At 38.8% G+C, this 27,738-nt stretch overlaps 1 protein-coding gene across 5 annotated transcripts in view; it reads right to left on the bottom strand.

Moving 5' to 3' along the window:
• LOC578650 (putative leucine-rich repeat-containing protein DDB_G0290503) overlaps positions 1-26,260 on the bottom strand; it is a 36,705-nt gene extending 10,445 nt beyond the window's left edge. The window contains exons 1-21 of one of the 5 annotated variants that reach the window (XM_011681350.2): positions 26,153-26,260; positions 22,568-22,611; positions 21,898-21,983; positions 21,098-21,168; positions 20,628-20,888; positions 20,236-20,292; positions 17,684-17,835; positions 16,305-16,428; positions 15,457-15,574; positions 13,958-14,063; positions 12,622-12,841; positions 11,681-11,850; positions 10,788-10,931; positions 10,309-10,452; positions 9,876-10,016; positions 8,706-8,840; positions 7,483-7,626; positions 5,799-5,942; positions 3,586-3,729; positions 2,692-2,835; positions 353-1,970 (exon numbers count right to left, since the gene is read on the bottom strand). In XM_011681350.2, the coding sequence (XP_011679652.2) occupies positions 353-1,970; positions 2,692-2,835; positions 3,586-3,729; positions 5,799-5,942; positions 7,483-7,626; positions 8,706-8,840; positions 9,876-10,016; positions 10,309-10,452; positions 10,788-10,931; positions 11,681-11,850; positions 12,622-12,841; positions 13,958-14,063; positions 15,457-15,574; positions 16,305-16,428; positions 17,684-17,835; positions 20,236-20,292; positions 20,628-20,888; positions 21,098-21,168; positions 21,898-21,983; positions 22,568-22,603 (4,159 nt within the window). In that variant the 5' untranslated portion in view covers positions 22,604-22,611; positions 26,153-26,260. The remainder of the gene's footprint in view (positions 1-352; positions 1,971-2,691; positions 2,836-3,585; positions 3,730-5,798; positions 5,943-7,482; positions 7,627-8,705; positions 8,841-9,875; positions 10,017-10,308; positions 10,453-10,787; positions 10,932-11,680; positions 11,851-12,621; positions 12,842-13,957; positions 14,064-15,456; positions 15,575-16,304; positions 16,429-17,683; positions 17,836-20,235; positions 20,293-20,627; positions 20,889-21,097; positions 21,169-21,897; positions 21,984-22,567; positions 22,612-26,152) is intronic. The other 4 variants (XM_030980814.1, XM_030980812.1, XM_030980815.1 and 1 more) reach the window with 4 other exon arrangements.
• Between the last annotated feature and the right edge of the window lie 1,478 nt (positions 26,261-27,738).

Here is a 27,738-nt window from a genome sequence, read left to right as displayed (position 1 = left end):
CAAATGAAGAACTCACCATAGACAATAACAGTGCACTTTGCAACATTTGACTTGGCCCCATATTCAGGTGTACTGCACATTCAATTATTTGAATATAGCAAATCATTATTAATGGGGCATCATTGTAATGTGGAATAAACAGGCTTTGCAATGATAACATACTGACAGGAGAGTTATCGATGCTAAAACTTAAATTGCAGAACCTTTTTGAGGGGTTCATGTGGACAGCATATAATCTTTGCACTGGTGTATTGATGAGCTATGGGAGGGTATTACAAGACATTGTCTTACTAAGGAGCCCGAGAGGACAGGTTAATACAGGTGAATATAACCCTGAACATTGGCATCTTACCTTGTAAAACTTTCTCTTCAAGCATCCTGATCTTCTCTTCCCATAACTTCTTATTCTCTCCAGTTGTGACCAAGATGTCATGCATGTTCTTGACATCCTGCTTCAAGCGGCCATTCTGCTGTTGCAACTCCTCCATCTGCTTCGTAGCCTGCAGGAGCTGACCCTCCCCTTCCCGTTTGAGCTTTTCCTCGATGAGCCTCAGTTTCTCCTCCTTGTTCTCCAGGTTCTGCTTCAGGAGCCAGTTGCTGTGCTGGAGATCCTCCAGCTGGGCATCGGTCCGCTCCAGACGAGACTCCACCTCCCGCTTCTGTTCGTCCATGTTCTTCAGTCGGAGGCACAGATCTGTGTCTTCCTTGTCCAAGTCTTCCTTGAAGGATCTGTACTTTTGCTCAAGCATCTCAATCTTGACCGTCGCCTGACCAAGCTGGGTCTCGACCACTTCCTTCTCCTGCCTCATCTTCTCCTCCGTAACAAGCCAATCCTGAAACTTCCCATCCAGATCTTGCTTCAATCGCTGATTCTGCTTCTGCAGGTCCATCACCTCAATGCCCACTGCTTTCAGTTTGACTTCATTCTCGGTGTTGCCCTCTTTGATCTTCTGTTCAGCCACTCGCAAGACTTCGCTGCCACTCTCCAGATCCTGTTCCATCCTCATGCTCTTGCATTCCAGGTCTTTGATGCGAGCATCGGCCTTCTGCAGGAGGGAATCACTCTCTTTGATCACCACTTGCAACTCATTCTGGGTATCCTGTAAGCATCGTTCTTTGTTCTCTAACTCAAGGTTCAGAGAGCCATTCTGAGATTGGAGCTTCCCCAAAAGTTCACGGGCCTGACAGAATTGGGCTTCTTTCTCTTCCTCATCTTGCTTCATTCTGGTTTCTATATTCAGCACCTTTCCACTCCTTTCATCAAGGTCCCTCAACAGGGTACTGTTTGCTGTCTTGAGTTCTTCAGTTTGCTTAAGTGCCTCCTGCAATTTAGATTTGACAGAATTGATGTCCTGCTTCAGTTTCCCCTCAGAGTCTTGCCATGCTTTGCAGTCTGTACCATGAGCTTGCTTCAGTTGAGCATTGCACGTTTGCAGGTCTCCAATCTCACTCAAAGCATTCTGCAATCTCCCTTCAACAGCTTGTTTCTCTTGTTTCAAGCTTTCTTTCAAGGCACACCAGTCCTCCTTCTCCTTCTTTGCCTCTTGCTGGAGATGGACGGTCTGCTGCTGGAAGTCTTCGTTCAAAGCGTTTGAGTGCTGAAGGTGTGTTTCGATCACAAGCTTTTCTTGTTTCAGGTTTTCTTCAGAACTACACCATCCTTCCTTCTCCTTCTCTAAATCTTTTGTGAGACTGCCAATCTGACTCTGAAGATCTTCACTCTGAGTTTTGGATTGCTGCAGCTGGCTTTCAAGTTCCTGCTTCTCCTTCTCCGAATCATCGCGTAGACGGCTTATCTGCTCCTGGAGATCTCCGCTCAGTGCCATTGAATGCTGGAGTTGGGTCTCTAGCTCCTGCTTCTGTTGCAGCGCTTGATCCCTCACTCTGGTCAACTTTTTCAGCTCCAGCTCCAGTTCTGTCGTGCGTTGAGCACTGTATGAATTTTCTCCTTGTGTCTCCTTCAGTTGTGTCTGTAAAGATTTGAATGTAAAGGAGATACAGTGGATGAGAGTTTAAATATCTGGATTTTTAACAGCTTCGATCACTAAATGAATAAACGTAATTATGCTTGAGCTCTATTTAGTTTGGCAGCTCGGCTACGACCAGGGTAATATGTGTAAAACGCCATGAGCGTTAGAACCCGACGGATACCTGCGCTATATAAATAACCATCTTATTTTTTGAATTATTTAGTATGCCCAACCTAAGAGTTTTTCGAAATATCAAGTAAAAATTTGTTCATTTCCAACATGGCCCAAATGATTAATGTATGTGTTTATACCAGAATCTGTTTCGAATGGAGGGGGTACTGTGGAAAACTAAGCACAGGGATTCTTCTTGCCTCTCAAATTCTTGGAGCTGATTTCCGAAAATGTATGATAAATACATTCTGATTGAACAAACAATGTAAAAGCTGAAAAGAAAGCTAATTGTTCATTTGACCTATTTGCAACCAGACTGATTTTTCTTTATTTTCAGAGTGCTTTGTGTTTTCTCAAAACATTCAGTATGGCAAGGTTTCGACCTGTTTTGACTCTGAACGAAAGCACTACAATCATGCACATACCTCATATCTACACTATGCATAGATATACATTCTGTCTAATACCAAGTGAATCGGAGTAGCAAGTTTTATGGCTCAATTTACATTTCAAATTAAAGCTTTTTTCGACCTGAAGCCCAGCTACTCACCTCATACACTTCCTTAGCTTCAGATACTTCCGTGTACATTTCATTCAGTTTCTGGTGGACTTCTGGCGACGCCCAGGTGTTGCGTAATTTCTCTATCTCCTGCTCCAACTCCCTCATCCTTGCCTCCCTCTCTTCCAATTTAGCCTTAAGTAAAAATAATATAGAGAATATGATAATGATAATATTATTGGACATAGCCACCACACAAGATGCTCAAGTCGCTCCAATATTATGCCGCCTCTGCTAGGCTATCTATTTCGGTGCAAACAGCATTCCTTCCTAACAGTACCCATCCAACATCTGGGTGAAGAGTGGCAAATGTAGATTACTGTCTCACCAAAGGACACAAGTGCCGTGGCGGAACCCGAACGGCGAACCATGTGATCCACAGTCCAAAGGACGTATCGACTTGAGGAATTTTTACAGTTTCGAGGGTGCTCTAACATACATGTTTTATCCGGCAAAAATTGCTCAGGGTTTCATTTCATCAAAAATGTAGAGTTGGGGTTATGATTGATTCCCATTCAGGTTCAAATCAAGGATAGGTTTAGGTTTAGGATAGTAGCTGGAGCAAGTGTCGTGCAACATGTGATGTCAAGAAAGAACTCTACATATCATAAATTCATTTTTTATAGGGAGAGATGCTACAGAACAAGACATACAATAACAATGTCAGCTTCAATATCAAAGTATATAAAAAAGTAGCCATCGCAATATTTATGCAACAAAATCATCAATCATCCTAACGAAAATAAAATGTAAAGTAAAATGCCAACCAAATACATGTATGCATTTTACAGGAATTCACAACTTCAGTTCAACCGAAGGTATGCACAAACTAAATCAAATGTCTCGTGAACTTAAGCTGCTTCAAAAATGGGTCAAATCACTCACCTCACAACTTTGCTTGTCTCGGTTGGTTTCTTCATAGAGTTCTTTCAGTTTCAGATGGTCTTCAGGAGAGGCCCAGGTAGACTGAAGATTATGGACTTTAATCTCAAGCTCTTTGATCTTATCCTGAATATCCTGCAACTGACCCTATGATAGAAAATGACAAAGACAAACTTAAGTTTGGGTTTGAATTCGGAAAGGTGGATGAAGCTGAGTGAGCTGAGAACTGCTCATACACTAGCCAAGAATTGTGATCTTTGAGAAAATCCATGTCCTCTTAAAGGGTGAGACCAATGGTTACAGAATATCACAGTTACTTATTAATGACCGACTTCAAGCGCATCTGTTTTTTATTCCTATTATAATGGGAATGCACACGAAATGAAAGAAAAGACATGCCCAATTTACCTTTTATATCAAAGAAAACTTCTATCTAGGCCTGAGTCATGTCGGGATTTTCATAAACCGGGTCCCGACGGCCTTGCACCGATCGGGACCCGGTGTCCCGAAATCAGCTCGCAGGATTTGTCACTTGCCTCTATAAAAAGCGCATATCATCAGTATGTCCCTTAAAAGTGACCTTTTTTATCAGTCAAATAAATCAACACATGCATACCTCGGCACAGATTGGTATATTCTTCCATTTGACAATATTTTCATCCATGATTGGCGATGTTTAGTGCCATTATCGTGCCTCTAAAAGTTTTAAAAAACTCGAGCAAAAATGTAAAGACAACATTCGTGACAACATTCGAGCCGCCATTTTGATTCATGCAGGTTGAATAAATCGGCTCAAAAATATGAATGTTAGAATAATAAAACGGCTTTCTAAAAACTTCTTCTTTACAACATACCGATCAAATAAATTTTTAAAGACTAATAAATATTTATCTCTTATTTTAAACATCGCATGCTTTTTTTTAAAAGCTGAAAATTACTTGGTAATCACAAGAAGTTTCGATATGGATAGCTGTTGCAAGGCAAGTTCAGACTAGTCACGGAAAAATGCGCAGTGCACCTCTTAGCTGTAATGCGTGCCAGACCGAACCAAAACAAATATACTTGATCGTAACAAGAAATCATTCAAAACTACGAGAGCACAATTGGAAAGAGAACTACTGCTCAAAATTACCATAATCAGATACATTACTTGGACAAAGAATTCAGTAATCGCCCAAGAAATGCCACAGAAATTGTGATAATCGAGGAGTAACTGGGTACATTTTTATCGCATTGGGCCTGCTGCAAATACTCGAACCCTTTGTTATACTGCTTTTACCGTAGAGGGCGGTATTTGTTTTCTAGCCTCGTGTTCAGTTTAAACACGTGTAGATCGGAGCTGCAGGCCCATTCTGATAATAATTGTACCTATAGTAGCTCCTTAAATATCACTATTTCTGTGGCTTTTCTTGGACAACTATTGTATTCTTCCTCCAAGTTATGTATCTGCTTACGATAATTTTGAGTAGTTGTCTTTCCAATTGTGCTCTCGTAGTTTTTAATGATTTTTTCTCGTTACGATCACGTCTTTGTTTGGGTTCGTTCTGGCACGCATTACAGCTAACGACGAGCACTGCGCATTTTTCCGAGACTAGTCTGAACTTGCCTTGCAACAGCTATCCGTATCGAAACTTCTTGTGATTAGCAAGTAATTTTCAGCTTTTAAAAGAAGCATGCGGTGTTCAAAATCAAAGAAAAAATATCTATTTCGTCTTTTAAAAATTATTCGATCGGTATGTTGTAAAGAAGTACTTTTTAGAAAGCCGTTTTATTATTCAAACATTAATGTTTCTTTCAACCTGATTCATTAATCCTGCCGAGAGATCCGGCCAGTATAGTAGCTGGCTAGCAGCTGGCAACAACAACCCCATGGGGCGAACTGCTTTGCAACCCATATTTATATCAGCAGTTCAGGATTGATTGATTCAGGATGAGCTAGAATATGATTGGTAACAATTAAATACTTAAGTTTTAAGGTGGATTGATTTTAGTGGTGTGCAAAACTGCAATTTCTTACATATTTCATTATTTTTTTCGGAGCGTCGGTTCTCAAAAAACGAAACCGGGACCCGACGGCAACGGTCGGGTCCCGGTGTGATCGACCGTACCGACTCAAGCCTACTTCTATCATTACGTAACATTAGAACTTGCCAAGGGAAATGACATTGCTCTAATCGACTGAACTTTCTCTCTTGCTACAGAAGAAAAATCATTACCTCATAATTCTGTTTGTCTTGGTTGGTCTTGTGGTAGAGGTCCTTCAGTTTCTGGTGGACATCGGGAGAAACCCAGGTAGATTGAAGATTCTGAACAGCAACTTCGAGCTGTCTGACTTGATCCTGACTCTCTTTCAAGTGAACCTGGGAAGGAAATGTGATAGAGATTTAGAGATTTTTTTTTAAAAGACATATATATGCACCATTTAAAAAAATGTTTATCATATTGTAACTAAGATCTGAGGACTAAAAGCAAAGTAAAAAAATCTGTGATATTGAAGCACTCCAACACTCGATCTGGGGCCCATATATACATAGAGGTGTTGTGGTCGAGTTGTCATGTCGCCGGACTGTCGATCACAAGGTCCGCAGTTCGATTCCCGCCGCGGCACTAATGTCCTTTGGCAAGACATTGAACTACATTTGCCACACTCAACCCAGGTGATGTACATGGGTACCTGGCAGGAATTGATTCCTTGAAGTGCTAGAGCGTCGTAATGGCAGCACAGCTAAAGCCAGGGTAATAATCTCCAAGTTTGGAAGTGCTTAGAGACTTAACTGTACTTCGCGCTATATAAAAGCTGAGTATTATTATTATTACCCGCTCATGCATGCTCACTATCCACACTGACACAGCAATCAACACTCTCTGATATAAAGGACGATTTATGATTCTACTTCACTCCAAGTGAGTCCGTTATACAAAATCTCTATTAACTCTTATCCTGCCATAATGAATACAGCCCAGTGCCACAGGGCTAATCCCCATTGTGCCAAGCCACAAATCCCCCCTGTGCCAAGTTTATTTTGAGATAATCTGATGCACGTAACGGTGCTATCAATAGCGAAGCACTCGGCAAAGTACAATGAGCATGAATAATAATAAACTGCTATTACGAATATGAGCATGCATGCATAAAGCAGCTAAGCTGTGGCTCGCTCACATGAATTAAGCAGCCAATCGTGTACAATGCACTATAATGGTAGCACGCATGCGACCTCATGGCAGGATACGAGTTAATCATCAACACAATAATCATACTCGGAAAACATGAATTTTGAATCAAATTCTAATAACTGATTAAGCTGGAATATCAACAGTTTTTTTCTTGAGCATCTCAGAATCATATCTTCACACGAATGACCCCCGATCGCTGGTCCCAAATTTACGTCCTCCCCTGCCAAAATGGTTAGGCGCTACAATATGATCAAAGCAGAGTGGTTCCTTTACGTTGACCCTCTTGACAACAGAGCCTTATCCAATCCAATCCAGAAATTTATAAAGCACCAATATCTACTTGCTTAATCAAAGGCTGAAGACTGAAGACTGAAAAACTACAAAAAATGTCTGTTCATGATTCTAACTGGGAAAGATAAAATGGCAGTGACTAATTGTAAGCAATCTGAAATAGGTACATCTTTAGTTGAGTTCTGAAAGTGGATAACTGGTGACAAGAGCGAAGGATTTGGGAAAGACCATTCCACAATCTCGATGCACAGGCAGTATATGATCGATCCCCTAGAAGGAGGCGTGTCCGAAGACTCTCAAGGAGGTATTTACCTGCAGATCGCAAATTAGTTCGAGGTTTATAAATAGCCCTAGCATGTATGGGTTTGGAAAGTAAAACAATAATAATCAATTTGTGGTTACACAATCTATATCCTATAAGAAAATTGTTTATACCTCGTATTTCTGTTTGTCTTGATCGGTTTCTTCGTAGAGGTCTTTCAGTTTTTGATGACCTTCAGGAGAGGCCCAGGTAGACTGAAGATCTTGGATGTTAACCTCAAGTTGTCTTATCTGGTCCTGACTCTCTTTCAAATGTACCTGAATTAGAATAACAGACAAACATTACCGAAGTGTTCATAGTTCTCAAGAACTTTTAGTTCTAACCTAAACAAATGCAACAAAAAAATTACACTGTGAAAGGCTAGCAAGAACTCTGTAACTAGTCGAAAATCTGTTAGAACTGTGTGGGAATTAAATCAGATTGGTAGAGAGTTTGTGTTTCTGTTAGGCAAATTCTTTTCAAGAATTCCATCGAGTGTCAGTGCCTATACCGATCAGCTCAAATCTTTGGTAAATTGTATGGCGCCATATATCTGTTTAAAAAAACATTCAAAGTCGCGAGCTCCTCCAATAAAATTAGCATTTAAATGTCTGAAGGAAGATGTGAGTTTTGAGTGAAGCTTTGGTCCAGGTTGTCAATTTTGCGATGATGGGAGGGAATTCCACAGGCAAGGAGCAATAGAGGAAAATGCCCGGTCTCCATATCCCTTGAGATGAGTAATCTGGAGAGTGAGGCCAGATGAGCCAAATTGGACCTAGAAGAGAAGTGATGGAAGATATTGCAACTGAACTTGTACCGTACCAAATGTGCTGTACATTCTCAATTGATGAAATGCCACTCTTTACCTCATACCTTTGCTCGTCTTGGTTGGTATGTTCATAAAGTTCCTTCAGTTTCTGGTGGACCTACGTGGTGACCTTCCCTAATCAGAAATGACATTTTTTCTATTTGACTGAACTTTCTCTCAATCTCTCAAAAAGGCGTTATTTCGTTGTTTTCAATCGTTTATCAAATTTTTCAAAATATCTAATATTTGTGGTGGTACACAAGTATTAGAAATCCTTATATTTCAGCCGTCTCTGAACCGATTTTGATCAAACAAAGATGATTTTGTCATTTACATATTATGTTCTTTCAAATTTGACACTCAGTTTGTTATTATCTCACAAAAAATTATTTTGTGTAGCGCCCTCCGCAACAGAACTCAACCATCCCTTTAAAACGTAACAAACCATACAAAAAACATACTGCCGTATTCATTAAAAAAAAATTTTTTTTAAATACGGCAAAAACGGATCAGTTGGCATCTCTGCTCTTACAGAAGAACAGTCATTACCTCGTATCCTTGGCTGGTCTGTTCATAGAGTTCTTTCAGTTGTTGATGGACGTCGGGAGAAGCCCAGGTAGACTGAAGATTCTGAACAGTAACCTCAAGCTGTCTGACCTGGTCTTGACTCTCTTTCAAGTGAACCTGGGAAAAATTCACAAATACAATTTACTTCCTTGCCATAATCTGGAACCATTTCAATGTATTTACTTAAAATAAGCAAAATACAACATAGTTTTGTGCTTGACATAGTTAGAAATAGTGCTGTAACATCACAGATATCTCCAATTCCGAAGGCACCGATTTGTGCTTGTGAACTTGTAACAAATAATAGTAACAATGTCGTTTTTAGAAGAATGTGTAAGATCATTAATGTAATTTAAAAACAGTAGAGGACCTAGGATAGAACCTTGTGGTACGCCGTCTGTAAAAGTTGGATGAATTATTATTATAAACTACATATTGAGATCTATTACAAAGATTACTTTCAAACCAAGATGACAGACAAATTGGGGTGTTGTTCTAGTTTTGGAGTGGTGAGTCAACACACAGATTACTGAACTGGGAGACATTGCCAGACATAGTGCCAGGTGGAGGAGCATAAATTAAAACTTTTTTTTTTTTTAATTAAAAAAGAATTAAAAATTAAAAAAACAGGAAAACGAAACCGTCCAATTGAAAACGGAATCCGCCATGGGCGGTCGGATACCGGACAGTTAAACGTTTGACTACAGCACTAGTTAGAAACATTTCTTTTGTCTCTAGTCTCTGAAATAAGTTGCAAAAATTGAATTAGAATTAGACTGGCAAGCTGAAAATATGTTATTAGGACACATCTTTTTGATAATTCAACTAGTACGTACAGAATTTCACACCCACGGATAATTGAAACATACACTCATTGGAAATGGACTTACCAATGGAAATGACATTGCTCTATTAGACTGATCTATCTCCCACCTTCCTTCCTCTCCCCCCCCCCTTCTCTCTCTCTCTCTCTCTCTCTCTCTCTCTCTCTTTCTCTTCCTTCCTCTTGTCTCCCCTCCCTCTCCCTCCCTCTCTAACATTTCTCCCCTTCCTCCCGTATGTCTCTTTTCTTCTCCCTCCCTCTCTATTGCCCTTCCCCTCATTCATCTTTCTATAGTGCTATTTCCTCTCTCCAAAAGAGCAATCTATTACCTCATATTTTTGTTTGTCTTGGTTGGTCTCTTCGTAGAGGTCTCTCAGTTCCTGGTGGACATCGGGAGAAACCCAGGTAGACTGAAGTTCCTGAATATGCATAAGCTCTTTGATCTGATCCTGACTCTCCTTCAAGTGAACCTGAGGAAAAAATATCAATTTCGTTTCTCTTCTTGTACTTAAAATCAATTTGTACCTCAAAACAAAATTAACAAAAATTTGTCTCATTTCACCTTCTTTATTTGGTCTCTAACTAGTTTCATAACCTGAAGTCTTCAATTCAGCGAGGCAAACTTAAAATAAGAGCGTCATCTGGTCAAATCTTTTAAAACAGATTAATAATAAGTATTCACAACATTTACAAGAAGTAGTATATCTGGGTTCTACATGCATCAAATTTCTCTCTATACGTATATAGTAGAAGAATCATTACCTCATATTTTTGTTTCTCTTGGTTGGTCTCTTCGTAGAGGTCTCTCAGTTCCTGGTGGGAATCGGGAGAAGCCCAGGTAGACTGAAGGTTCTGAATATTCATCTCAAGCTCTTTGATCTGATCCTGACTCTCTTTCAAGTGAACCTGAGCAAAAAATACAACAAAAATTATTTCCTTGTACTTAAAATCATTCTTGTATCTTACAAAATCAACAAAAATTTGTCTCATTCCACCATTCTCTAACCAGTTTCATAACCTGAAATCTTGGATGCAGCGATGCAAACTTAGAACAAGAGTGTCATCTGGGTGAAGCTTTTCAAACAGATTAACAATAAGTATCCACAAAGTTTACAAAAGGTAGTATATCTTGGTTCTACGTGCATCTAATTCCTCTTTCTCTCTCTCTCTCTCTCTCTCTCTCTCTCTCTCTCTCTCTCTCTCTCTCTATATATATATATATAAAATAGAAGAATCATTACCTCATATTTGTGTTTGTCTTGGTTGGTCATTTCATAGAGGTCTCTCAGTTCCTGGTGGACGTCGGGAGAAGCCCAGGTAGACTGAAGATTCTGGATGTTAACCTCGAGTTGGCTCATTTGATCTTGACTCTCTTTCAACTGACCCTGAGGAGAGCAAAAATGAATTTGAATGAATATGCAGCCATTGTATATGCAGGGGTGATAGTAAGCACTAAAAAACCACGCCCCCCCCCCCCCTGAGCAAAAAAAAAAAAGAGGATTCGGGGGGGGGGGGGAAATGGCATCTAACAACTTTGCCCCCTTTTTGAGTAAGAAAAATAGGAAAATAATAGGGAAAAATAGAGAAAATGAGATGAAAATCGGGATAAAACCGGGAAGAACAAAACAAAATTGGGTTTTAAAAAAATATATAATTTTTTTTTTTTAATCAGGAATTTTTTGGTTTTAATTCTTGATGTGACAAACACGAAACACTACAGACAGGTGATCTCCATAATATAGAGATGGGCACTATGGCATATTTGACTGGATCTTATGAAAACTACCCCACCTTGACAAATGTTCCTACAACTATCCCCTTAGGGAAATTACCAGGTGCACAACTAGGGCCTAGTATCCCAAGGACAACTCTATTCCTTCGTAAATCATCCCATTGAAAGTTGTTTGAAGATGATCATGGGTAATTTTTTAAGGGGGTAGTTGTCTGAGAGGTAATGTTCCAAGGATTGGATTAGTGTCCTAGGGGGAGTCAGGGGAGGAGAGGGGGAGGAGAGGGGGGAGGAGAGAGGGCTTACTAGTCCTGAGGTAGTTGTCCTGACATGGTTTGATTACACACGTACACACACTGAGGGGACGGGGGGAAGGGCATCAACTCATGATGTATTTCTCTTTACCTCGTATGCCTGTGCAGTCCGACAAGCTTCCTCGTACAGGCTCTTCATCTTCTGATAGACTTCGGGACTGGTCCAGCTCATGCGCACCTTCTCCAGTTCCAGCTCAAGTTCAGAGACACGCTGCTCAGCAATGATACCCAAGGACTCTCCCATTACCGCTGGGCTAGAGGCTGAAAGGAAAAAAAAAATCTAGAATATCAGGCAACCTGTAAAAAAAAATTAGAAGTCACTAATGCAGTGTGCCACTGACACAAATTAGTTCTATGCTATTCTATTTTGAGGCCAACGTTTTCTCAAAGCAGTTTTACCAAAATCAAAAATGTGGTGTATATGTATTTTGGCAAGACAATTGCCACTCTTTTTTTAATACCAAGGTGTGATTAATAGATTCCTGGTAGAATTTTGTTTGTAATGCTTGGACGGACTCGTCGAGTAGCAATGCTTTATCCAGGATAGCAATAACGAATAAGACTTGATTTGATTCAATATTTTTAGGACAAGGCCACTTTTCTGTAGGACACAATGCTATATTACAGCACAAATAGGAAGAATTGGAAAGGGCACAAAAAATCTCCAAGGCCAATGAGAGGGGCATTGAGGCTAATCGAAGGGGCATCCACGGCCATGGCCTTGGTGGCCTTGGATTAATTTAAGCCCTGATACAAATATGAAAACACAATTTTATAAAAGGGAATTATGAAACAAAATAACAAAATGCTTATTAGGCTTCTAATCAACAGTTGATACACATCCCAGGGATGCCAGTTAGAATTGATCAGAGGGCCTGAAAATCACCTAGAATGAGCTAATCTGTACACAAAAAAAGCCTAAACTATTCGTCTGAATATAACTTGCCAGGGCCTGAATGCAGGCTATTGCCTGAAAACTGGCATCCTTGGCAACCACAAATACAAATCTCCCAACTGCTGTTTTATGATTACCTTGCAAAAGCTGATCCTCCAGGAGGGCAATCTTCTCCTTGTACATCTGTTGACTGGTCTCCATCATATGAATCAGCTCCTGCCTCTCCTTCATGGCACCCTCCACCTCTTCGGTCAGGCGACAGTTATCCCTGTGCAGCTCGCCGAGGTTGAGCTCGGAGCGACGCAGCCGAACGCGCGTCTCCTCAAACTGGTTCTTGATGGCGCCGTGACCCTTCATCTGTTCGGTGTAGAGTGATAAAGGTCGACGCCGAGGGGTCAGTGACACAAAGACGTAACTCCATTCTGGCCATTTTTTTAAAAAGTGGTTTATGTGTCACTGAGTACTTGGGCCTTAAGATGTTAAGTCTATGTTTACTAGCCATTGACTTGGGTGGAGTTAAATCTTTGTGTTTCCTGGAAAGCCCACATTTTTCTGAACATTTTGATATCAAATACTAATTTTGGCAAAATATGGAGTTACGTCTTTGTGACACTGAACCCTTGATGTGATTGTTACTAGAGGTGTCATAGTCTAGAGGTTTGAGCTGGTGACTTGAAATGCATAGGTCATGGGTTCGATCCTCTACATGGCACTAGTGACGTTTGGCAAAACATTAATGCATCAGAGAAATGGGGGCCTGGTAGGATGACGAAAGCCTTTTGATTGTAATTGCCATATGCCCTCATGGTGACCATATGGTATGAATACCCCCCAGGGGGTGGTGCACACTGCGCATGAATTAATACGTTGACTGGGGTAATAATATCTGTCAAGTGCTTAGAGATGGTATTTCGTATTAAGCGCTATATAAATCCATTTCTATTATTACTAAAAATATACTGATATGTCCGAGGTTACTTGTACGATGAAGAAGTGGTCTAAAAATGGCAGCGAGATGATCAAGAAGTTTAATTCTTCCCAAAATTTATTCTAAGCTAAGCCTTTACATGTTGTTGCTTTTGACATACGGACAGTGAAAAACGGAAATCTCTTTAAAATCATATACAGTCAAACCTGCTTTAGTGACCACCTGTCTACAAGGAGGACATTTTTTTGTTTCCCTTGAAAATGGTTTCTCATTGAAACATGCCCTAAAGGAACCTGTCTACAAAGACCACGTTTCCCTTAGGCAGTCGCTGTAGACAGGTTTGATTGTAGTAACAAGAGGATATGACATGACCACATACACACAGGAATCTTGATTATTATATTTTAAAGTAAAATTTAGAGTTTCTTATAATTACATTACACAAAGGAGAATGACTGTACTGGTGCAGAATAGCTTGGGTATAAAGGCATAAAAACACAATGGCAGAGAGTAAATTCAAACAAGCATATAGAGAGTATACACACCATGTATTTGAGTTCTTGTCTCTCTGATAACAGTTCTTCATTCTGCTTCTCAAGGTGTTGGTTGTCCGTCTTCAACTCGGCTTTCTTCTCTAACAGTTTTTTCAATCTGCGAAGAGAAAGCATCAATCCAAGATGAAGAGAGAAATAGATGAAGATTTATAAATAATTTTTAAAAAAAAGGTACAGAGATAAAGAGTGAGAGGAAGAAATAAGTAACAGAAAGCATTGGAAGCATATTACACATATTCACTAGTCTCAAAACAACTTCTTATCAAAGATTTGTCTCAGAACGCGAGAGAGAGGGAAAGAGAGGGGAAGTATTGATATATTGATTTATATTCCACATACTAAGAATCTTGCTCTACGATTGGTCAAAAGTAAATCACGTGATGAAAGATAGTTCGCCCATTATTGATGGGAGAAGCAAAAAGTTTGTTACACTGTGTAGATAGTACTACTATCTACACAGTGCAATGCACTTTCACTGAAGATAGAGGTACTATCTACACAGGGAAACGCACTTTCACTGAAGATTATCCAAATGCGCACTAAAACAGGCGTAATTAAGCGCGCATTACCAATGAGCGCAATTAAAGCAAACACATGCGCGCACCGTACCCTCAAGGAGTTGGGTTAAACTTTCAATTTTTTTGGTGTGAATTTGGGCCTGGTGTCTTTCATGTAGAGGCATACACGTCCTTTTCTTTTTGTAGTTAAATTATTTTAGATGGGGAATATAAAGCAAATAATCACCTTTTGGTTTCAGGCGATGGCAAACTATCACTTCCTCGTCGATCAGAATGTATACGCTATCTTTCCTCAGCTTCGCTTCGGAAAGATAGCTACATCCAGATCGCCTCGGAAGTGATAGTTTGTCCCATCACCTTCACCAACGGTAGTTATTTGCTTAATATTGCTAATAGTAGTCTAGAGTCAGATACTTTCAAGGATTCTTTATGCTTTAAAGAGAAGGTTGAGTTCTGGAAAGGGTGAGAAATCATTTGTGAGCGTTATCATTGTATAATGCAAGTGTTGAAAAACATCAGATAAAAAATGTTCCCTGAAAAGCATGGCTCTTCAAATGCTTTTCTAAATATATATAATATTCTAAATATGGCATGCAACAGCATAAAAATCGGGACGGATTTTTATGCCACATGTTAGTGAAGTCCCATATACGTCTTTCTGTGTACAGTGTTTGTAACTTTACCAAGACATGGCCAAATCTCTTATCCTTTTGATGATTCCAGAACCTTGCAGTACACACAAATACATATATGCTAGATGATCAACCTTCTCCGATCGATTCAACACAGTTTCTTTTACGATGCAATTGCATGACCAGAACTCAACCTCCTCTTTAATCCCAGAAATAAAACAAAAACAAGAACTGTAGCTCAGTGACTGCTGATTGAGGTAGCTCTTTGACAGATCTCTATTGCAGAAATCCAACAGTAACTATGGAAAATGATGACAGCATGACTGCAGGTCGATCTTACCTCGTGTTTTCTCTCGTACTCTTCTGCAGTTCTGCCTGAACTTCCTGGAGTTCATCGACCTCATCTTTCAGCTTGTTAAGTTCTTTGACCTTTTGGTTCAGCTCACGTAGCTGGCTGTCTGTGTAATCATAAACCAAATAACGAGGATGTATAGATTTTCAAAAAAACAGACATGTTATAAAGATGATCAAAGAATGGAATCATATATCGCTGTCGATTAATTATGGTGGGTGTTTGAAATAATATTTTATATCACTCACAATAAGTAAACTTTCTAATGGCACCCTGAAGACCAGGCAATATGATATGAATAATCTGTAGTTCTATACCCAGTTTTATACAATCACGAGGTGCCAAAAACTACATATATTCATCACATTGAGTGGAACATACCTCAATCTATTTTTTTTAAAGGGATTTTTGTTTAGTTTAATCATATCTGTTAATTCGGAAGAAACAAAAATTCAGCCTAACCATCAGTATTAAGCGTTTGCTCAGTTGGCTTTGTTAGAATTCAAGATATCTGCTATAGAATACCATCCTCAAAATAAAAATAAAATAAATCCGAGATCCGAGTCTGCCATTCTAGACGACATATTCGATACAGGTGCAAACATGCCAACCAATCACAGCAAAAATAAGGAATCTCTCAAGGCAGAAATAGGAATATTGTCTATTTTGTATACTTTTGATACAGAAGTTTTCAGAAACAGAGAGGAACCTAGGGTTCATAAAATTAGTTTGCAGGCCAACAAATAGGAATCATGCCTCCAAAATAGGAAAGATTGGCAGCTATGCAGGTGTTAGAGTGCACCACAATTTAAGACTTAAACAAATGAGCGACAAACCTTTGAGGCCAATGTCTGAGTTTTTCTCAATGATCTCAGCTTCATGGTCCTGCCTCAGTGCTGTCTCAGAGGCTATCTTGGATTCCAGGGTACGCACTCGATCATGTAATCTGCGATTGTTCAGCTGAAATGGAAAGATTGTTTTTTTAAATCAGGGAAAACTTATGACAGGGCCCCGTCTTACAAGGAGCTGATATCAATCGCAACTACCAGTATGTACATAAGAGATAAGAGACTGCAAACTTGCGATTGATTTGGATCAATCGCACCTCTTTTTGTAAGACGGGGCCCAGATCACAGTAGCATTACTGGGAAACGCCACAGTAACAGACAGGTGTCAATGGGATGGGTATAAATAAACATTCAAATCAAAGGCATTCTCGATATCAATACAATACTTGGAGTCCATAGGCCCTGTAATGCGGCTGCTCCTTCAAGTGACTGACAGAGTTGGGCTTGGTTAGAGGCTCTATGGAATTGTGTTTGAGTGTCAATTCAGAGTCTGTGTCTGCAGCTAGACTAAACAGAGACTGCCGTCCATAGGCCCTGCACTGTAGTTGCTACTGGAGTTGTGCTTGATTCAAGACTCTCTGGAAAAGACCGGTTTACTAAAATATTCAAATGTATGGATGCTTCTTTCCTGAAGACCTAGTTATTAATGAATGAATGAATTACAATACTTGGAATCCAGTCTGCACAAATCACTCGTTGATAAGTCGAGCTGGCCTCGGGCAAGCTTTAGTTTGTCGAGAACAACCTTTGTTTAAAAAGTATGCATCAAATTTGTCTTTGTTAGTAAACCCATCTATTGTGTTTAAAGGGACTTGGTAACATTGTTCAGATAAGAGAAAATGGTGCTAAGATGATAAGATAATTTAAAATTTTGAGTGAAAACAGACCATTATTAATGCTAAAAATTGGGAAAAACTAATCTGATTGATTTCCTAATTCTCCCAACTATATTATTACAATTTCATTACATTTTAGGTGAATGTAAATCGTCACAAAGCAATGAATTTGGTCTATATACCATTACCATTCAAAACATTTTAGAATTGAAAGATTTTAAAAGCCTTTTTTATGTCTTATTTTCATGGAAAAATGGTCGGGAAAATTCAAAAGTGGTTGGGAGATTTTTCTGTTAGAGGGTGTCGCACAGTGACGCCTCCAAAGAAAACCATAAATATCTTTGTGGTTTGAGAATTTGTTCAGGATTTTTGCATGTTAGAGGGCTAGTACAGTAAAAAGAATATAATAAGAAACATGGCATACAAAAATTACACAGTTTTTTCATCAACCTTCAACAATGTTACCAAGTCTCTTTAAGTGTCAGTTTAGAGTCTGTGCCTATAGCAAGGCCTCTCCCTGATGCGACCTACCTTGCTGACCATGTAGGGAGAGTTAATGAGGTTGTGGACCGGAGACATCGGAGAGTCGGAGAAGGCTGACGATGACGTCAACCTTGTTGGAAACGGAGAGCCTTGCTCCATGGGGGTGAGGACAGCTCGAGAAGATTCACTCGTATGATCACCTATAAAAGCAAGAAAATCCAAGTAATGCATGTTAACGCCTCTTGAGAGCATTGCTAGAGATGGGAAGGATAATAAATAGGTTTCAAATTTATGTAATCATACATTTTGTCATGTCAAAACTAAATCAGGATGACAATCTTGCCTGTAGTTATAATCAGAGCCATCTATACACAGAGTTTGGCCAACTTGGTGTCACTGGGTCACAACATTACGTATATTCTTTTGCTTTGGGCTTGCCCAACAAGGCAGTAGTCGCCATATTGTGTTCAACTCAAGCCGGGTTGGCCAAACTCTGTGTATAGATGGCTCTGGTAAAAATGCACCTGACAATGAATTCTTTATTCAACATAATCATCATTAGTTCCATTTAATAGCAGTAGAATAAGCTGTACAATTTACAGCTGCTTTGTTTTTACTAATTGACCAGGGGGTGTTTCACAAAGACTAAGATGGAATTTAAGTTGGACTTGACTATGGCAGGTCATTCATGGCACTAGTTGCTCTCACCACTGGTCTCTTAATTATGATCTTTAGATAATATTTTTGCTTCAATAGTGAACTATCAAAAAATATAAGTTCTGTAGATTTGTGACAATGATTTGTATGTGTCCCTTAAGAGACCAATGCCAGAAATGGTTAGAGGAACTAGTGGCATGAACGGCCTGCCATATTTAAGTCCAACTTAAAGTCGATCTTAGTCTTTGTGAAACACTCCCCAAGTCCCAGATGAATTCTCTCTTCAAGTCTCAGCTTTGGTTAGCTAAGAGAATTTTTCAATATATAGGTATTATGATCTTTGATCCAGATCACCAATGTTAGTTGAAAATGTAGTGAACTAGTGATTATGATAAATTATATAAATGTTTCTTTTTCATTCCGGGAAATATTTGCATTGCCATTGTGCAACATAAAAAAGCTACGGATGAAAAGATGAGCAAATATTTTGTAAGGTTATAATGTGCTAAATACAGGTTAGTAATAATAATACGTTATAATGGTTTTATAGTATATTTTACAAAGTGTTTCTCTGTGCTTTACAATTGTCGACTATGAAGAAATTTATAGATTACTACCAATATTTGAACACAGGTACATTTTGTAATATACAGGTAGCGTACTGGGTATAAGCTTGGATTGTGTAAGGCTTTGATAAATTTGTCTGATGCATGCTTTACAAGGAATTCTACCAACTTAAAATATCTGATCTAAACGTAAATATAAAAGCCTTCATGTATTCTATTGAAATTTAACTGAAGATTATTTTTATACTGAGAAGTTTCAATGATATGAATGTCTAATGACTGATTTTGTTTCCTTTTTCAAAAACATTGAAGAAATTAGACACCAAGAAGGAATACAAAAACACAAATACCCGGTAATTAAAATATTTCACAGAAAAACAACATATCTAACAAAAATAATCACCCAAACATATACATATACCAAATATGAAGGAACAACCAAAGAAATAAAATCAGCCCATGATTATTGAGTACTGGTTAGAAATGCTTTAAAATTCAGGGGTAAAACTGCATACAGCCCAAAACGGATTTTCAGAACTGAATAAAAGAAAAGGCATTTTATGATAGCATTAGTGTATGTTGGTTACAATTATGAAGACTTTAAAGCAGCCATAACAGTCACAGAACCTGAAGACAATCATATATACTGTAATAGAATAGTAATATCTGTAATATTATTTACTCCATCTTCCCAAATGAATATGGTTAACAAGAATATTGTTTGTCATCCACAAAAAAATAGTATTACATTGGTTAGAGCCTAAAGTAAATATTGATGACTAAACAAAACTTAAGAATTTACTAGACAATGGGAAAGTGTTTTTATGAAAAACATCACAATAAATGGGGTGAAGAAAGTGTTATAAATGTTCCTTGCCACATTATACAGGCAATTTGAGCCATATAAAGCAAATAATAAGAGTAATATGATCACAATGTTACATCCCAATGATATAGATAAATGTATAATGGATATGCTTTATAATCTGAGTGGGCAAGTCTTCTTTCCTAGTGATAATTAACATTTGTTAAACATCATAGAACTAGCAGATACATTACGCAACCATTGGGCAGCTGCTAGTACAAAAGTACAATCCTATTTTTGTAATGTATGTATGTCAACTAAATATCTTCACGGTTAAAACGAAACAGTTTCTAGGAACTGAATTCCAATTTTTAGTTCAAAAGAGGAAGGCAGGGAATATCATTTTAAATATTTCAGGGCTACTTTTCAAGCTTGCTTGCATGAAAATAACACTATTTAATTTGTTTAGCATTGAACTCTGGGCTCTTTTTGGAAATTCCCTGGAGGAAGGGGCAAGTTGCCCACTCAGTCAGAACAAGGAGTACATGCTACATGTACGTTTGCCTCACTACCTCGCTGGCTAGTTGTAGACGGGATACACTCATCAATTGTGGTAGCTGGCTGAGAACCTAAACATGTCAGGAATATATCAAGCACACGAAACATAAAAGGCTGCAATAGAATCCTTGAATATTCAATTTATTCAAAGTTCAAGACTTCAAGAGATTAATTTCTTTCTTTTCTTGAAGCAATGTTCAAAATACAGAAAAAGAATATGTTTTATAAAAATTCATATCCATTCTAAACTGTGGGTATTACTCTGCATTAAGTTGAGATATGTAAGTTCCTTACACATAAACAACATTACATGCTGATAGTGGAAATAAAAGACCTTTTATGACACTAAATCATCACATCTAGACTATTCTGGACATATAAATTGGTTGGAGACATTTTTCCTCACCTCGTCGATGAAGGATATCTGCAAAGTCTGCCCGGAGCTTGTGGCTACTCTCCTGGGCCACGATATACTGGATGATCTCCTTCAGGTCATTCTGGGTCAATAGGTCAAGCTCGGTGATGGCATCCACAAAGATCTTGACCCTCTCACTCTGGATGGATGCGCAGAGCAGCAGGGTCGTGACCTTTGCCACCTCAGCGACGCTGGAGCCGTTGACAATCTGGGAGAAGTCCACATGGTACTTGAGAGAAGATTGGTAAAACCCTGGCATGAGAAGGAGAAACATTCAGAGTAGAACAGTCATATTTATGATCAATAATGGCACAGACCGGCAACTGAAACGTGAATAAAAGACAGTTTGGGCTAATGACAGTCCCTTTTTTAATATACTGATATCATATTACAACTAATGCATAAAAATTATGATTGTGTGATATAATATGACATTCTCTTTAACTTAATCTTACACTTACCTTCCAAATACTTCAGAACGTAGCGGTAGCATTGCATAGGATTATCGCAGTCTGGGACTTCCTTGTCGGAACTGTAAAGATGAAAAAGACAGTGAGCACTTATAAAAGTTGTGCAAATGTGCATGTTTCATAGTTCATACAGGTTTCCATAATTTGTTATACATCTAAATTATCTAATAGTTATTCTGGAGACTTCATAAAATGAAATTTCTAAACTCTAAATTGACATGCATGTATCAATAGTACATAATGCTTGCTTCTCTACTTTCCAATGTAACTTTTGTAGAAAATTATAAAGACTGAACATTTAGAATGCACATTCTAACGTATGAAAGAATTTGAGAAGAGTGAAAATTTAGTAGCTTGATATTAGCTTGATATTTGGTCGATTAGCAGTGTATATTTGAAGCAGTATAAAATATTTACAACCTGATGATTTTAAACTGGTGATTTTATCTACTATTATGAGATGATGACATGGATCCTAATCAAATGATTGGTGAGAGCGTACACGTCACCAGGAATTTATTTTGCCTTACGTTGATAATGACAGGTCATTATCAAATCATGTTTTAAAACATCATTTTATAGAACAAATAAAACATAATCTTATAAAAACAGATAATACACATCATTTTGTACAGGCATTAGTAAAAATTATGCACACTCGGTACCTTCAGAACAGTCCAAACACCCACGGCTATCGCCTTGGGCATGTTAGACTGTTGCAAAGGTACCTTGTGTGGGTAGTTCTTACTAATGCCCTCACTGCTGTGTATTATTTGTATACTCATCCTTACAGGATCTTGATCATGGAGATAAAATGCTTTCCATCCTTCAGCTGGTGCAATGATTCGATGACCTCCCCAACTCCAAGTGAGTTCACCTGAAAAAAGAATAAATAAAGAAAAAGAAGAATTTACTGAAAACAACATTATCAATAAAATTGCTGAGTGGACAGTCACCCACTCTTTCCAAATTGCTGCCTCCAACCTTGGACTAACATATTCAACTACCCCTAACTTAAAACCCTAACATGAAGTTGTAAACAGTAAACCCCAAATCTAACAAAAATAGAATTGACAGCAATTCAAGCACTACAATGCGCAGATGGCGCCTGGCGGGCTGCTCAGTAATCAGTAATTTCAGTCATCGGTATAGTTTGTACTCCATGAAGAATTTCAAGTGTTCTTCTTCATCATTTTTCAGGATGGTAAGTAAGTAATATTGTTGAATAATATACAGAAAATTTATAACACCTTGTCACATTTCTACAATATAGAGGAATTATTTTGACATAAACATAAACATATTGCAATAAAATCTAAAGTTTTGCCCGTTTCATGTTTTTATGACCTCAGAACAGCAAAAGGTGTACCAATGATCTACTCACCTGTTACACAGGCAACAGGTGGGTAGATCTATCAAACTACAAACTTCAATTTCAGTGAAAGACAAAGTCATACTCACAAAAGTGACCAAGCTTTTCACTTTGCCTGGGTCCATCTTCTCTTCTGAAAAATGAAATTTTGTGGAAAGAAAACAAAAATCATAATCGCACCAATGGCTTTGTAATTTGTTGGTATATTAAAATCAGATCATAAAAAGTATGTGTTCCACTGAACCTTCAAAAATAAAATTGAGTAGCCAACATGGTCTATTGGCCATGCAAGTTTGTTGAAAGAAACTGTCTGAAAAAACAATTGGGAAAGGTGCAATTTCGAGCTGACGGCGCTCTATATCATGAATATTCATATTTGCTCCACCTCTACCACGCATGCGTACTTTCTCTTCGCCATGTTGAATCAAAGATACAACATGGATCATTGGATAAATCGTCAGGTTAGGACGAAGAATCACCCTTTGTTTTGAAGACGTTCTTCAAATTATAATTTCAAGTGGCTGGAAAGATGGCCAGAGGAGTAAAAAAAACACATTGTAAATCAAAATTGCAATTAGAATCTAGACCTAGATCTAGGCAGAGACACCAAGTTCAAAGTTCAGCTATGCGTGACATTTTCATGATTCGGCACTCAAGCGCGCATACGAGGGTACACGTACTGACGTAGGTCTAGGCTATAGCATATAGCATTGTGCGTGAGAGCGTTTTCAGACCCTCAAAATGCGTGACACTTGATAGCTCTGCCTAGACCTAGGCCTACTACCTCTTTACATTGCGAAAAAAATGTGACCAAACCCGCTGTTTAAATCGTTTTCAAAATCAAGCTCTTGACTGGAGCTCTGATCTGACGCCTTTGGCATCACCCATCGGCGGCGTCGGAGCTTCAGGTGGTGCATCGAAAAACATTCAAACAGCGGGTTGGGCGACATTATCTCAAAATATGCAAAGGGAGTAATTACAATTTTGACTTACTAGGTTGCTCGACACCTCTGGGCATCTATCTGGCAACTTGAAATTATAATAGACCAGTTCACGGTTAGCACATTACTGCAATGACCCCGAATATCCACAGATCTTCAAAACATGAAGAGGTCCCACTTTTTACATTTTGGAATAATCACTCCTACAGCGATGGAGGTGCTAGTCTTTGTTTCCCCTTTTCAAAGAATACTTCCACCTGTGTATCATGGATTGCACTGAATGTGCAAGAATGAATAACGATTACATAACTTTCATGAGCACGTATCCAGTATTCCGTCTCCGTGTATTTCAAAATTTGTTCTGCAATGACCTTGATCTGCTCATGCTCAGACTGCAACCGTGAACTGGCTTATTTGAAGAAGTCTTTCATGGGTCGATGTTGAGTCGACGATACAACATGGAAGAATCGTTGGGGTAGGACGAAGAATCACCCCCTTTTTGCCATCGAAGACTTCTTCAAATTATAATTTCAAGTTGCCAGATAGATGCCCAGAGGAGTCTAGCAACCTATTTTATAGTCAAAATTGTAATTACATGTACTTCCTTAGCATATTTTGAGATAATGTCGCCCAACCCGCTGTTTGAATGTTTTTCAATGCACCACCTGAAGCTGAAGCTCCGACGCCTTCGGCATCGGCGTCAGAGCTTCCTGGAGTTACCTGGAGGCTGGAGTTGCAGTGCCAGCTAGCATGCACAGTAAGCACACACTGATACTGATAGATACTACACCATCACACCATGCACACATTGTATAAATTGCTTCATTTTACGGAGAGAGGCTTAATTAAACTAACGTCCTAACGTAATGAACTGATCACAACCACTTCATCCTTCCTTCCTAATGAATTCTTTAAAATAACAAGTTGAATAACAATACAGAAAATAACTAGGGTAGAGTGCCCAGTATTCGTTCACTTAAGGGGAAATCACTAATATTTTGAATTCTTGCCTCTTTTATTTGGCAATCTACCCATCAAAAAAAAAGAAATTTATTCCTCTAACAGGATTTTATAGTCACTTAAAATATAGAATAATGATAAGCAAAATACTTCCGAAAGAAGACAGAGCATTTTTCTGCCCAGAATTCGGTCGCGCCGATTAGAATTCGGTCACGCGATTTGTGCGTGGTATCTCCGTTGCCAAGATGCGAAGCGTATTTGCGCACTATTTTCACACAATTGCGCGATAAAGCACTGAATGTCAATGCGTTGACCGAATACTGGCCGAGCGATACCGCATGGCAAGGGTATCGTATAAATACCTCTCGCACATCGGCAAGTGCGTCATTTGCAAATTCACTGCGATGGAGTGAACACGGAAGTGATTCTCTTCACACACATACTAAATTCATGTCGCAGCGTTGATTCAAAATAGCGATGAGAAGGTACGCATGCGTGGCAGTGGCGAAGAAAATATGAATATTCAGGCTATCGAGCGCCGATCGCTCGAAATCGCTGAATATGCACGAGGTTGATAAGGGCTCTGTTTGTTCGAGTCGTGCATATTCAGCGATTTCAAGCGATCGGCGCTCGATAGCCTGAATATTCATATTTTCTTCGCCACTGCCACGCATGCGTACCTTCTCATCGCTATTTTGAATCAATGCTGCGACATGGAAGAATCGTTGGTGTAGTACCCCAAATTAACCTTTTTTTCCCATCGAAGACTTCTTCAAATTATACATTCAAGTGATTGGAGTTGAGCCCTGAGGAGTCGTGCACCCTATGATGTAAAAATTGTAAGTACTCCCTTTGCAGATTTAATGATAATATCACCCAATCGGCTGTTTTACTAGCCCCCAAGAGAAACCAAGGAAACCACCTAAAGCTCCGACGCCTGCGGCGCCGGTGTTGGAGCTTCCCGGAGTTACATATGGCTATGCATGTTAGCGCATGTGCTAAGAGAACGCGGAAGTGCTGAAAGTTGTGCGACACTGACCAATTTCGAGCTAACTTGGAGATCTTTCCGGGGCCCTAAATCTGATTTAATTTTGAGAGTTAAGAAAAGTTGTTCAGCTGCCTGATTTGTGCAAGTTTCGTGGCTCTTAAATTAATTTTTTAATTGTTACAGCTGTTGAAACGGCTGTCTGACCGAATACTGGGCGCGCTACCCTACTAACAATTTACTGACATTGCTAAGGAATTGCACAACACAACACCACTAGGCTCTGGCTATCATCGTTCCAACAGTAAAGTATTAAGAATAAGATTAAGAGCATGAAGAGAGGACCAGTGTCTGTCCAGTACTACTACTAGAAATTGCCTGGCGGAAATCATCGAATGACGATGGAAGCGCCATTAATCGCAACAACAACAACAACAACACACACTCTCTCTCTCTCTCACTGTCTCAATACTAGATCTAGTCTAGTCACGACTGATCGACTCTAGTCTAGATCTAGATCTAGATTAGATTACACATAGACGGACAACATGCACACTCAGCGCACAACGACACTTTGATTACAACTACGCCTGCCCCAGCCCACTGGCCTACAGTTGACAAGGACATGCATGAAAGCCTGTGCTGAGCCCCACGGCCGCGGAAAGTCAGCAATCTTTACCTTTTGTAATCACAATGTACAAAGCAGCTAAACATATATTAGGGGTAAGAATTTAACAGAGTCAAACAACATACACACATTTTACTACCATTACAAAAAGAAAACTTACAAACAATTGAGCTAGTCAGAATTGGAAAAATCTCATCACTTTTTTGCTTGGGAAGTCACCTCAAATCTAGCGGTTTGATTACAAGTCAAAGGTCAATTTTAGCAATCGACCAATCAGAGTTGAGAGATCGAGAGCCCACGAAGTCTTTACAATCTCTGGCCAAAAGAGGGCGACATATCACAAAGTACTAGTAATCATCAAGTACGTCCCCGCAGTATTTCTTTTGATTTTCCAGCAGCGAAATGTTTAGCTGAGAACTTTAATTATACTGATTTTTTAAAATTCGAAATCATGGTTTTTGATGCAAATATTACGTGTAATACACACTTAACATTGACATTTCTGACCAAAATTTCACTCCATGCAGATGCGTAGCTAGCATCCCACCATTTTATGATACCAAACGTGAATACAATAATAAATAATAAATAATTGTTTTTGTCAGTGCATAGAGTCTGTTTACTTCTATGATAAAGATAAAAGCTGGTTTTGAAAGATAATCATTAATTTTATAATTTTTTTTGTAATTTAGGGAGATTTGCTCCAAGAAAGAATTAGGCCCGTTGCGACAATTGGGTGGGGGTGTCATAGTTTCCCAACATTTTTCAAGTAGTGCCCTTTTAAATTTTCTTTCCGACAAGTGTCCATTTAATTAAGTGTCTATTACTAGAACCTTGTGTTTTGTCCTACTCGTGGACTCGTAAGAGTATTTTTTTTTGGGGGGGGGGGCCTCCTAAAATAAATTCCTAGTCTCTCGTTTTTACTCTTTTTATTTCGGCCCACCCGGTCATTGCTTTTTCTTCTTAATCTTTTTGTTATTTGATAAATTTTATTATGGGATAAAAATAGTATCTGATGACTAGAAAATGAGGATAAATACAAATCATGCAATTTCACGTTGCAAGTACAGAATTATTCTCAGCCCTTCGCCACTTTCTGTCTTTCCCTTTAGCTTTAACATGAAACAATTTAGATGCATAGCATACGTATAATAATAACACCTCGCGGGATTCCACGCCTTCTTCCCTGTATTGTCATCATCCCATTCTCTTGAATTATTCGTGTGACTTTTTTTTTAATGACTAGAATAAAATGATAGTTACTTTCAAACTGACAAATTGAAAATAATATATGTTTGTTATGGAAACCGTAAATAAACGTTCGTCTGTGCATGTGTAGAATGTCACTAAAAAAATCACGTGTATATATCATGAACATTTCTCATTTGATGTTGATGTTGTTATGATTTTGAGACTATTAAAGGTGCTATGTCCCATTTGCAGGCCAAACAAATGAAAAGGTTGAATTCCAACTGCATTTGAAAGATAATACTAATTTAGAACTTCCCTAAAAAAAGGTGGGGCTTGAAAATGTCTTCAAGTGAGAAAATAACGACTATTAGTTGTCAAATCGACTTTAGGGCTATAGAGCCCAAAAGTAATAGTCTTGATTTTCAGACAATAATGTACTGAATAGTCATACGTTTTATGCTGCGCAAAGATTCAATCAGTTTAATCTTGGCTATCACAAGAAGTGGGTTATTGATGTAGACAAAATGCTCATGTACCCTTTACAACTCTTTTCAT

The sequence above is a fragment of the Strongylocentrotus purpuratus genome, unplaced genomic scaffold, assembly GCF_000002235.5.
Source record: "Strongylocentrotus purpuratus isolate Spur 01 unplaced genomic scaffold, Spur_5.0 spur5_scaffold_11, whole genome shotgun sequence".
NCBI classification, from domain to species: Eukaryota; Metazoa; Echinodermata; class Echinoidea; order Camarodonta; family Strongylocentrotidae; genus Strongylocentrotus; species Strongylocentrotus purpuratus.
This window is presented reverse-complemented; position numbering and strand designations above follow the sequence as displayed.